At 42.0% G+C, this 12,488-nt stretch overlaps 1 protein-coding gene across 2 annotated transcripts in view; it reads left to right on the forward strand.

Annotated features, from left to right (window-relative positions):
* The window catches only part of FNDC3B (fibronectin type III domain containing 3B), a 374,192-nt gene that overhangs the window by 94,204 nt on the left and 267,500 nt on the right, over positions 1–12,488 (forward strand). For both annotated transcript variants that reach the window (XM_017529886.2, XM_017529887.2), the window contains exon 3: positions 8,541–8,616. In XM_017529886.2, the coding sequence (XP_017385375.1) occupies positions 8,541–8,616 (76 nt within the window). The remainder of the gene's footprint in view (positions 1–8,540; positions 8,617–12,488) is intronic.

Genomic DNA, 12,488 nt, shown 5'->3' on the forward strand with positions numbered 1-12,488 from the left:
TTTTTTTTTAAGACAGAGTCTGGCTCTGTCACCCAGGCTGGAGTGTAGTGGCATGGTCTCAGCTCACTGCAACCTCCGCCTCCCAGGTCCAGCGATTCTCCTGCCTCAGCCTTCTGAGTAGCTGGGATTACAAGTGCCTGCCACCACGCCTGGCTAATTTTTGTATTTTTAGTAGAGGTGGGTTTCACCATGTTGCCCAGGCTGGTCTTGAACTCCTAACCTCATAAGGTGGCAATCATCTTCAAAGACAAAACCAGAGGCAAGAAAGGTTACATATTTGCAGTTGGCAGATCACAGAGCAGGGATTTGAACCCACTTATCTCCTCTTGCAAAACTTAGATCCTACCTTCTGGGAAAGGTGGCGCTGCCTGGGTTGGACTTACCTCTTCTTAGTTTTGTTCAGGTAAATAGCTGGGGAGAGACATGGGACTAGGTTTTTGCACAGTAGTGAATTCTAAAGTTTATAGAGGCTGTTCTCTTCATTATGTTACATGATCTCCAAATTAACTGAAGAAAGTGACAGTGCCTCTGGCTCCCCAGCTTCTGAAAATTGAGGACTAAGCATCAGTGGTGGTATTTAGGAGGGCTGGAGGCCAGGCTCTTGTTTGGAAAAGGAGCTGAGAGTGAAATCTTCCTAAGTGTCTCCCTTTTTTCCTTAAGGAAGGGTTCTTTTCTTGAGATTGGCAATAGGAGGGCTGCTTTCTCCAGGGTCAGCAGGTGCTGAGAGATGGTGGTGGCCAGAGAAGGGTAGCAGAGGTTCCTCCCCTGTGGGAGTCTCATCCTGTAGGCAGAAAAGGGCCTTTTGCCTGCCTTTTCTTTCCAAACCCCGTCCTTCATTTCTATTCAAAAACCGCATAAGCCTAGAGGCAGTTTTTGAGACTTAAGAAATCTAAAGACTGGCTTGGGCGCAGTGGCTCACGCCTGTAATCCCAGCACTTTGGGAGGCCAAGGCAGGTGGATCACCTGAGGTCAGGAGTTCGAGACCAGCGTGGCCAACATGGCGAAACCCTGTCTCTCTACTAAAAAACACAAAAATCAGCTGGGCGTGGTGGTAGGCACCTGTAGTGCCACCTACTCGGGAGGCTGAGGCAGGAGAATCGCTTGAACCCGGGAAAAGGCGGTTGCACTGAGCCAGGATTGAGCCATTGCAGTCCAGCCTGGGAGACAGAGCAAGACTGTCTCAAAAAAAAAAAAAAAGGTGGTTTGTTCATTCTGAAAGAAACAAAGTTTATCCTTCAAAAGGAAAGAAAATGGCCACTTGGCTTCACAGATATTTCTTAAATATCTCCCCTCTCTGCTTTTCCTGTTTTCCAAGGGGAATATAGAATTAAGCGTAATGCAGATTTTTACTATGAACAGCAATACAGTCCCCGATTGCTCGTGAGTTCCTCGTTTTCTTTGTTTTAGATTGATGAAGGACTGCTTGGATTCTGACTCTCCTCAAGATGTTAATTATATGTTTCAAAAGTCATGCATTCTGCTAAAAATCACTTACGCATAGCCTTGGAAATAGAACTGGAGGCAGAGAGTTGCTTCGGGGTGCAGAATATTGTTTTGGAGGCCTTGGGAAATAAATCTTGAGTTAGTTCATTTACCACCAAGACATATTTAGTCACTGTATATAAACAAAAGAAGTCACAGTGTGCTTGGACATTATTTGTCCCAGATGGAGTTTAAACTTGGCTCATTATACTGCACTGATGTCATGGTACATAAACTGGCCCTGAATTCAACGTGCATAGAATCGGCTGTGTGCTTGTATGAGCTGAGGGCGTGCGGGAGGAGGGGCGGGGCTGGCTGGAAAATCTTTGTCACATTTTTCCTTTGCTCTCTGTGGAGACTAGTGTCAGTCTTGAATTTGGACTTGGTGCAGGATGAGGGAAGAATTGGAATAATCTGTTCATTTGTACAAGGCAGTATGTGTATGTCCTCCAGCCTGCAGTTCTTCCAAGACCAAGAATCTATGTGCCAGGCTTTTCAACAGTTGCTTAACAAAGCTCCAGTAACTCAAATCTAGAAAGGAAAATCTTAAAAGCATTACATTTTTAAAGAGCATTTTTAGTCTGTTTGCCTCGAAGTCTTAAATCTGGGCAATTTCTTTAAACTTTATAATGGTCTTAAGTATCCAGCTGTAAAATTCCGTTTTCCTGGATCATATGGTGGACAGCGTCTCAAATTGGTTGCTTAAAAGTATATAAAAAGGTGGCCGAATTTAATTCTTCTGTGTGCTTTGAGGGGGCAGCTTGTGGGTCAGAAAACTGAGCTGGAGAGGGTCCTTTCCTGGACTTCTGAGCACGTCATAGGAAATGTCCACATACTGTGGTGTTACTTTATTACGTTTTATTGCTGGCTTTTGTTATGATCGTCTTAATTAGAAGCATTTCCCAGTAATTCAAACCGTTTTGTAGATGTAGAGGGCTTAGATTTCAGAACTTCTGTGAATGGGTTCCTGTAGGAGTCCCTCTTGTTGCCGGGACGCGGGGAAGCTGAGCAGATGCTGGAATGTGAGTGCGATGGGAGGTGAACCTTTAAGGAGCACTCAGATGTTTACGAAACAGAAAATCTGCTCAGAGGTGAGAATTGGCTGGTTTTAGATTTTAGTGAGAACATGAAACATGGCAGATTTTGGTCAAAATTTTTTTCTTGAGACTGTGATTTTACTTAATGGAGAGACTTGTCACTGGTGGGAATTTGGAGAAAAAGAAGTTGAGGGTGGAAGGCTGTCTTTCAGGGAGGAGCACGTGTTTCCTAGCAAGAGCCTGTCTTGCCTTTGGGGATGTTCCTTTGACCCAGTTAACTGCCTTCTCTTATTTTAGCAGTTTTTTGGAATTACCTCCATATTGCGTTGACATGGTGAAACCCACACTATTAGAGGAGAGGAGTGAGGGTATGAACTCGGTGAGCATGCATTTTGGTCAGACGGGGCTGGAATCCAGTCACTTTGTAGCTTTGTGATCTTGGACAAGTTGCTTGTCTTCCTCCAGCCTCAGTTTCCCAGTTTGTAAAATCTAGTTAATATCTACCTGGCATGTGACAGACATTCAGTAAGTAGTAGCTGTTTCTTAATCATTATAGAAAAAAACCTGGAAAAAGGAGTTGATAAAGTAGCCTGCATCGTGTGGAATTAATTTCACAGGTGTGATATTGAGGATACATGTTTTGAACCTTCTGGTCTTTGAAGAAAACAGTATTAAAACTTGTGGAGTGGTGGAATATTCTTGCTCCTTAGTTTGAACGATAAGAGTCCTACAGCCCAGGAAAAACCTTAACATATTTGTCATTTATCCTATGGGTTGTGTTGAGCAAGGCGGGGCTGCACCTACAATGTGTGCCCGTGGCCCTTGGCTTCCCAGTGTTTGTTTAGGTCCCCTTGGGGGCTTCCTGGTATTGTATATTATTTTTTAGTCAGCTTGGGATTCATGCTTCAGGTAGGGCATGTGAACAAGATGAGGCAGTGCATACATTCACATCTCCTTCCAGGACATTTCTAGTTTACCTGCTTAGGTATTTTTTTCTTTTTTTGAGACGGAGTCTCCCAGGCTGGAATGCAGTGGCGTGATCTCAGTTCTCTGCAACCTCCTCCTTCCTGGTTCAAGCGATTCTTTTTTCCGCTCTGTCACCCAGGCTGGAGTGCAGTGGCGTGATCTCAGCTCACTGCAACCTCCACCTCCCAGGTTCAAGCGATTCTTCTGCCTCAGTTGCCCGAGGAGCTGAGATTATGGGGGCGAGCCACCATGCCCAGCTAATTTTTGTATTTTTAGTAGAGATGGGGTTTCACCATATTGGCCAGGCTGGTCTCTAACTCCTGACCACATGATCTGCCCGCCCCGGCCTCCAGAGTGCTGGGATTACAGGCACGAGTCACAGTGCCTGGCCTCTTGCTTATGTTTTTAATCGGAAGACATTTTCCTTGCGTGTATTATTACCACAAAGATAAATATTGGTCATTCACAGCCCATCACTTCCCTTTTCCTGATTGGGAGAAAAGAGGGGACTCAAAAAACAAATATTAATTATTTTTCAGTTTTGCCTGAGGCCGGCTGTGGTCTGTGGCATACAGACTAGGGTCTCAAAGGTGTGTGTGGATTGACAGTTTGGGCCTGGGGGTTGGGAGGAGTTTGTAGATGGGGAATCTTGTGGGGAGCGTGGCTGGGGAGTGGGCAGTGGGAGTGTATGTGACCAGAAAATAGCATGAGAGGTAGGCAGTAGTACTCTTCTCATGTAGTCAAGGGTCTCTTTTAAAGTTATTAGATATTCCTGGATAGAATCCCAAGTTGCGTGGAACTCTTCTGCAGCTTTTAGATTGTATCATTTTCCTCATTAAAGATACCTGTTGGATAAACAGGGAAGGTACGGTGGCTCATGCCATAATCCCAGGACTTTGGGAGGTCAAGGTGGGCGGATCACGAGGTCAAGAGATTGAGACCATCCTGGTCAACATGGCGAAACCTTGTCTCTACTAAAGATACAAAAATTAGCTGGGTGTGGTGGCGCGAGCCTGTAGTCCCAGTTACTCGGGAGGCTGAGGCAGCAGAATTGCTTGAACCCAGGAGGTGGAGGTTGCAGTGAGCTGAGATCGCTCCACTACACTCCAGCCTGGGCGACAGAGCAAGACTCCATTAAAAAAAAAAAAAAAAAAGATACCTGTTGGATAATCATAAATGTTGGCTCCAAGGGAGAAATGTTCATTTAAACATGAAAATAAGCTTCACAAAGTGTGGCCAGGAAAAAACTCTAGGAGTGAAATGGGATCTCCTCTCTGATATGGTTGACACCTTGATTGTCTGAGGATTGGATTTAATGCTTCAAAATGCTGCAAGTGTAATGTTTCGCCTTTGGTCAGTTGGTACTATTCTCTCAGGAGAAGCGTTTTTTAGGGGAGACAGTCTTGCTCTGTTGCCCAGGCTGGAGTGCTGTTGGCACTGGGCACCGTCACGGTTCACTACAGCCTCGACCCCCGGGCTCAAGCGATCCTCCTGCCTCAACTTCCTGAGTTGCTAGAACTACAGGAACTCACTATCACACCTGGCTAATTTTAAAAATTATTTTTGTAGATATGGAGTCTTAGTATGTGCCTGGGCTGGTCTGGAACTCCTGGTCTGAAGCGATTCTGCCTGTCTCAGCCTCCCAAAGCACTGGAATTACAGGCATGAGCTGCTGTACCTGGCCAGAAGCTTTTGTGATGGACTGATACATTACCCTGATTGCTCAGTTGAATGACTGGTGATTTTTTTATTTGAGGCATAAATTAGACTTTGCCTCCAGGAGTAGTCTTAGATACTATTGACACCTGGTTAAGCAGCCACCCAAAATTTAAATTGCAAAAGTAGCCTTCCTTTTCCTCTTTTAGTGAGTAAAAAACAGAGTTAGCTTTAGATTTATACCTGCAAGGAAAGATATACCTTATTTCAGTTCCCCTGTTAGGTAAAGAATTCCCGTGGTGCTGTGTTTGCTCAGCTGTATTAATTGTAACTCTTGTTTTATTGTTTGCAAGTGGACTTTGCAACAGTGGCCACTTATTTTTCATTAAGCCTTGATAAACTGCCTTCTGTGTATTTCTAGCTTCTGGGTTCATGTAGCACTAAGGGTTTTGAAACAGATCTGATGAAGCAATAGTAGCTTAGAGGATGCTCCCATGGTTTGATTAGCATGGCTCTTCTTAACATCTCTGGAGAAAAAAAATATCAGTAGTTAAAATCGTTATCTTTTTTTTCTCCTCCGAAGACTTTGTGCCACAGGAATCAGTTGAACGCTGACTCTGGAAAAGAAGGCAATGCTTAGCGAGCAGACAAAAATGATGAGGTTTGGACAGCGATGTTCTGTTTCACATTTTATATTAAAGACGACTTGTAGCAGTTATTATGTTTCTGCTTTGTGGCTGGGGAGAGGGAGGGAGAGACATTGCCTAAGGAGCTGGCCAGGTTGTGACTAAGGATCCTCAGGGCTGCGTGACGCAAGGCCTTCTGCCCCAGCCCATTTGTGTCTGATGTCAGGACTGGTCATTGGGCTGATGTGTGTCAAACTCATTTTTATCCCTGCTTTATTGACAGTGGAAGGTGGTCAGCCTCCCTTGGTATAATAATGCTTTCTTTTAAAATACCTCAGTGCAAAGATGAATACGGGTTGTTTAAATAATGACTTCTGCTCTACTAAGAAAAATTGTTATGGGGACACAGGAGATTTGTCTGGTTTCTGAGGTAACTTGGTAGATTATAATCTGGTTGCTATGGCTACTCAGCAGCAGTGAAAATTACATGAACTAAACATTTGGAGGCAGGTATTTTCGTAGGATGCTTAAAAGCCAGTTACCTATCATCTTTCTCCCTGAAAAAAAGGGATGGGGGTTGGGAATTGAACTCAGTAGTCTGAGGGGGAGGCGTAAGTGGACCGTAGGGGCTGGATGCCTCTGGGTCGTTCTTTGAACTGTGGCCTGGCGCAGTGACCGCTGAGAAACTGTTACAGACACTTTTTGTGCAATGTGATAAGCAGGTAATGTGACAGTCTGGACATGTCCCAATTCAGAAATCCTTTTTCTTGCCTGGGACTTTCCATAATACTAGTGAATTGTATTTTCAGAACTGGTATTTAGGACACATTGTCTGACAATTATGAGCGTTGTAGAAGAGAGTATATGACTTTGGGATGGTCAAAGAAAATCTGGGACATAGAGTCCTGCCATCCATTGGTTCCCCCTCCCCCAACTAATTAATTCCATGGGCATATATTACAGTCCTATCCCTAGAGCTTTAAACACAAAGCAAATGGTTTCTGCTTTATTACAGTGATGCTAGAATTGGTCTAAGGACCTTTCAAAAGACATGGATAATTGTCTATGTTGAAGTGTTGTCTTCTTCCGTTGTAGCTTTTATATTGTATATTTATGGAAAAATAAATGCTTTTCATATTAAAGAAATGACTTTAAAAGCTCCTTTTCAAGAAAACAACAGAAATATTTTAATCATTCTAGAGATCCTGAAGGAGTTTCCTTTTGAGTTTTTGAAACAATACAGTGTGCTTACATTGGTGGTAATTTAAATACCGAAAACTCAAAGATTATCGAAAGTTATACAGGAAAAATAAACTGCCTTGAAATAACTGTTATAATTCAAGATAATGAGAAGCACCAGGGATAAAGCTTAGGCTGATTTTCCCTGAATGATCCTGTTTTTTCCAGTTAATGTATTTTCTGTTTAAAAATGTTTGGTATTCCAGCAGTATCATCTGGATGAATTATTAGAAGAGGCAAAATACATGGATATTAAAGATTGAGTTTTTAAAGATGAAATGGCTTTGATCTCAATAGTTTTACAAAACAGACAAATCATAGTGTATACAGTAAATAAAGTTGACTTTTAAATTGCATCTTATGAAAGCTTAATTTCTAAGCTAATTATTTGCAATAGTTTTTTTTTTTTCTTTTAATGTTTCATGACTTTCATTCATTCAGTGAAAGTAGTTATTGAGTACATAACTTACTCTATGCCAGCCATGGGGCTAGATAGTTGGATGTTATCCTTATCGTGCTTAGATTAAGGCAGACAGTAAAATAATTGCTTAGTTAATTAATTGCAGTTGTAAATTCTAGGAGGAAGTACTAGAGCAGAGTGGCTAATTTTTGTGTTTTTAGTAGAGATGGGGTTTTGCCATGTTGGCCAAGCTGGTCTAAACTCCTGACCTCTCAAGTGATCCACCTGCCTTGGCCTCCCAAAGTGCTGGGATTACAGGCCTGAGCCACTGTGTCCTGCCTACCTAACTATAGTTTTTAAAGTTTGGATTATATCCTTTAACTTGTATTTAGATATCAATTAGTGATTTTTTTCCTTTGATTATCCTTTGATTAGAACTATTAATAAAACAGCGAAGCTGTTGATAGAATGTACTTTGCTATTACCACTCACAGTCTAGTCTTGGAAGTTGTCTGCTAATATTTAATATTTATGTTTATATAAGTAAAACATTGACTTTAAACGTTTGAGTATTTGGTGGGGCCTATTTATAATATTTATTTAATACTGTTCATTATTGTTAAGATCCTATACACAGAGACTTATTTTAACAAAAATTTTTCTTGTAAATTTTTTTTGTTGTCACACAATAGAATCATATAATCCAGATCAGCAATAGGCACTGGGGAACAGTATGCAACACTGTTAGGTCAAAACCTCATTGCTAGATGCAACTTTCCTTTATAAGTATGCTTTCTGGTCTTCTTTCTTCTTTAAATGTAGTTTGCAAATTTGTGACAGAGAAAAGAGAATTGTGCTTTTCAAAGTCAAGTTTTCTTCCAATGGAGTTTTTAAGGTTATATAGCACCATAAGCAATACAGGAGAATTCACTTAGCTAAATTCGAATGCATGTAGCCCTCCAACCCCCATGCCCCCAAATTAAACCAGGTTTAAGACTTACCTCTAAGTTTTGTGTTTATAAAAGATTTGGTGCCATATACTTCCTGTCTTGTATATAAATTTAGGTAATAACACTGGAAGACATATCCCAGATGTTCCAGTATTAAACTGCAATGAATGTCTTGTTTTGGCAGGTTATTCTCGTTCAGGTTAATCCGGGTGAGACTTTTACAATAAGAGCGGAGGATGGAACACTTCAGTGCATTCAAGGTAAGGACGTTTTTGGTACATTTTCTAGTCAAAGATTTTTTCTTTATTTGAAGGAAGTAATGTTTTCCTATGTAGGTCTACATATAATTTTCTAGAAGTAAAGTATATCTTGGATACTCATTTTCTTTTTTTGCTGTCAAAAGGTCTGAAATATGTATTATGATGTTATTCAAAGGATATTTTTAGTGGTAAAATCTGTATTGGGTGTCTGTTGGTTTGTTATCGCTAAAAATTACTCTAAAATTTGGTGGCTTATAACAACATTTATTATCTCACAGGGTGCCATTGTAGGAAGTTTCCTACAGTTACTTGTTAAGTGGGCCTCTCCATGGGGAAGCCTGGGGGGTTATGCTATGGCAGCTGGCTTCAGAGCCAGTAACTAGAGGGCAAGAGGTGGCTAGTAGGTCCAGCCCAGACTCAAGAGAAGAAATTATGAAAGGGTGTGAATACCAAGAGGCAGCACAGCACAGTCTTCTACTCTTTGGCCCCCCCCCCCCCCAGTGCAAAATGCCCCCTCCCAAGATCTCCAAAAGTCTTATCCCAATACAGGATTAGCTCACAGTTGAGAATCTTGTCATCTCAAGTTCTAGGCGTAGGTAAGGCTTCTTGGGTGTAGTTCTTTTAGTAGAGCTCCTAGGACACTTAAGTTTGTATACTAGTGCCTCTTCTCTCTAGTTCACTTGGAAAGAAATGACTTAGGTACTTTGATCCACTGTGTAGGAAGATCAGCCTAGACCTGATCTTGTGATAGCTCTTTCTGGCAGTGATTGGGATTATGAAGTAAGTGGTAAATTGGCATGCAATTGATCAATATTAGGTTATAATAACAACTCAAATCTGAACTTGCTTACCAATAGATAAACAAACCAGGGGAAATGCCCTTTAGTTTCAGTTTCCCATGATGAGCTGCATAGAAACTTTTTTTTTTTTGCCCTTGCATAATAGTAGAGCATGTTGGTTTGTACTTTTTTTTGGTATCTATAAGAACAAAAACTTAGAAAATCTTTCTTGAGAAATGAGTATATTTTCAAAGATTGAAGGCTAATGAGTTTTAATCTAAGTTAATATGAAATGGTTTAATCATTTTTATGAATGATTTCTACTCATTGGATTTCTCTGTTGTGTCCTTGGAATTGTAACACATTTAAAATCAAAACCTAGTCTTAGTTGATGAACAGTATGGGGAAGGAAGAGAAATATTTTTAAATCGTATGGAATGTAGAGTCTTTCGCTTATTTGTAGTACTATAATAAATGGATATTGTGAACAGTTAAAACCCCAGAATCCTACAACCCTGTATCTTTAAAAAAAAAAAAAAAATCACGCTAGAAAAACTAGATGGAAGTCACCTATATGGAATGAAGCTGAGTTTGTCAGTTCAGTAGGAAAGCTAAAGCCTCTGGTTATGGTAACTTTGGAGCCCCATTAATTGGCTAGTAGACTATGTCCCTCTACAACTGAGTATGTTTCATAGAAGCTATAAAAGCAAATCACTTAGTGGATGAACATACACAAAATCTACTTTTTCATTCCACCTGAGTTTACTTTTTGGTGTCTAGGGAGTGTGTGTGTGTGTGTGTGTGTGTGTGTGTATTTTGTGTGTGTTTATAAATGTATGTAATTTCACTGAGCTGGCCTCTCCCCCACATTTTTCTTTTTTTAATCCATGTTATAACTGGTGCACTTTGCAGGAAATGTTGCAAGTATATTGCTGTCTTCACAATGGGAGCCTTGTATTTATTCATGATGATACCTGGAGATAAGTGACATGAACACTCCTTCCAGTGATTTCAAAAATGCCTTTGACTAAAACAGAATTGTGGAGCCATTTATCTTTGGCTCCCTTCAGGCTTCCCATTCTTTGTTCTCTTCTGAAGTCTCAGATACTACAGTTGTCTTCATTTTGGGGAGTGGTGGTACCTGACCCAGTTAATTAAAATGGCACAGGACAGAACGAGAAGAAGGACCTGGAACCGAGTGCTTTCCTAGTATTTCGGAAGCACTGGGGCAGTAGGGTGAACTGCAGAAACTGGATGGAAAGTCAGCCCAGCAGGCTGAACCCCAAGTTCAGACTCATTGACTGCCACTAATGTATAAAAGGCAGTCACCCAGGCAAAAAAGAAGAAAGCCTTTATATGAATTCCAGTGTCATTTAGTGAATGCTTCACTCCAGGCGGGTAGACAAGAGCAGCATACAGTGGGGCAATGGGCAGTATATTTGTAAATTCCAACACAAGTTGCTGTGTCCTGCTCACGCTCCCAATGATTAACATCATCAGCACCGTTGCTAACATTTATTCAGCTCAGGCTGTGCTCTGCATTCTTTCCTTCAGTGAGTCTGTAGTTACACATAAGGAAGCTGAGGCCTGTAGAAAAGTCACATAGCTAGGAAGAGGCAAAGTCGAGCTTACTTCCTTAGTATGTCTGATGCCGGACCCTGAGTTCTGGTTCTGTGGCTTTACGTCAGGGAGGACTCCATTCTCTCGACAAGAGCTAGTTAAGTTCCTGTTCCTGTAACAGGATTCTGAGCTGGACACCAGGATGAGTACTTAGATACTGAGACTGAGACAGATGGTTCGCAGAACGAAGGTGGATGGTGGAGACCGAGCTTGGGAATAAGACAGGGATGAGCGGCTGGGTGCGGGGGTTTATGCCTGTAATCCCAGCACTTTGGGAGACGGAGGCAGGCAGATCGTGGGGTCAGGAGTTTGAGTCCAGCCTGGCCAACATAGTGAAACCCCATCTCTACTAAAAAAATACAAAAAATTATTCGGGTGTGGCGGCACGCACACCTGTAATCCTAGCTACTCGGGAGGCTGAGGCAGGAGAATCGCTTGAACCCGGGAGGCGGAGGTTGCAGTGAGCCGAGATGGCGCCACAGCATTCCAGCCTGGGCGACAGTGCGGGACTCCGTCTCAAAAGAAAAAGAAAAGAATGGCTAGGGACGAGCACTTTGTTAACAAAAGTAAGATATGCTTTTGAGGGTTGACCAGCAGACAGTGTGATGCAAGGAGTATTGCTTTAGAACTCATTAAATTATTTCTGCCCCAAATCAGGTTGGGTTGAGAGTTGTGGAGTCTCAGCTTCCAGGTGGGGCTTCCAGCTCCAAGTGTCTTTGGCTGGGGTAGAGGGTGGGGGCTCCAGCTCCAGGACAGTGGGAGAGGATTGGTAGGTACAGTGAGAGGCAGTTCTTTGCCATTTAAAAACCTATTTGGAAGGAATCTGAAAATGGTCACATTGTAATGGAAATTTCTGAAAGATATATTTGTATTTTGTTAGGGATTTAAGAGATCAAAACTCTACTTCGGTTCTTCCTCACTGACCAACAGGTGGGAGGTGTTTTTTTAAATTGAGGGTAAGGTATGGGTGGTGGTGCCCTTCCTGGAATTGAAGTCATACTCACTGCTTGTGCCATGGTTGAAACTGTCAGCCTAGTAACTTTGCTGCTTTAACACTGGCCAGCAGATTAGGGACTGCTTTGCGGGGAATTTCAGGTAGGGAGTGAGACTTGGTTGCTGGGCCCTCCCGGAAACTTTGAAATCACCTTGTAAGAGGTCAGTCCTCTTTGCTTATAATTGACTTTATTAGCCTAATAATTTTATCTATAGGACACTTATGACACCACTAGAAAGACCTCAGAAGCTCATTGTGATGTCATTAAAAGGCAGCTTGGAAGTCGAAAGCAACTTGATATAGAAGAATATGGGCTAGGTGTGGTAGCTCACACCTGTAATCCCAGTACTTTGGGAAGAAAAGGCAGAAGGCTTGCTTGAGGCCAGGAGTTAAAGACCAGCCTAGGCAATAGAGTGAGACCCATCTCTACCAAAAAAAAAAAAAGTCAGACGTGGTGGTGCATGCCTGCAGTTCTGGCT

Source organism: Cebus imitator, unplaced genomic scaffold (assembly GCF_001604975.1).
Source record: "Cebus imitator isolate Cc_AM_T3 unplaced genomic scaffold, Cebus_imitator-1.0 Scaffold61, whole genome shotgun sequence".
NCBI classification, from domain to species: Eukaryota; Metazoa; Chordata; class Mammalia; order Primates; family Cebidae; genus Cebus; species Cebus imitator.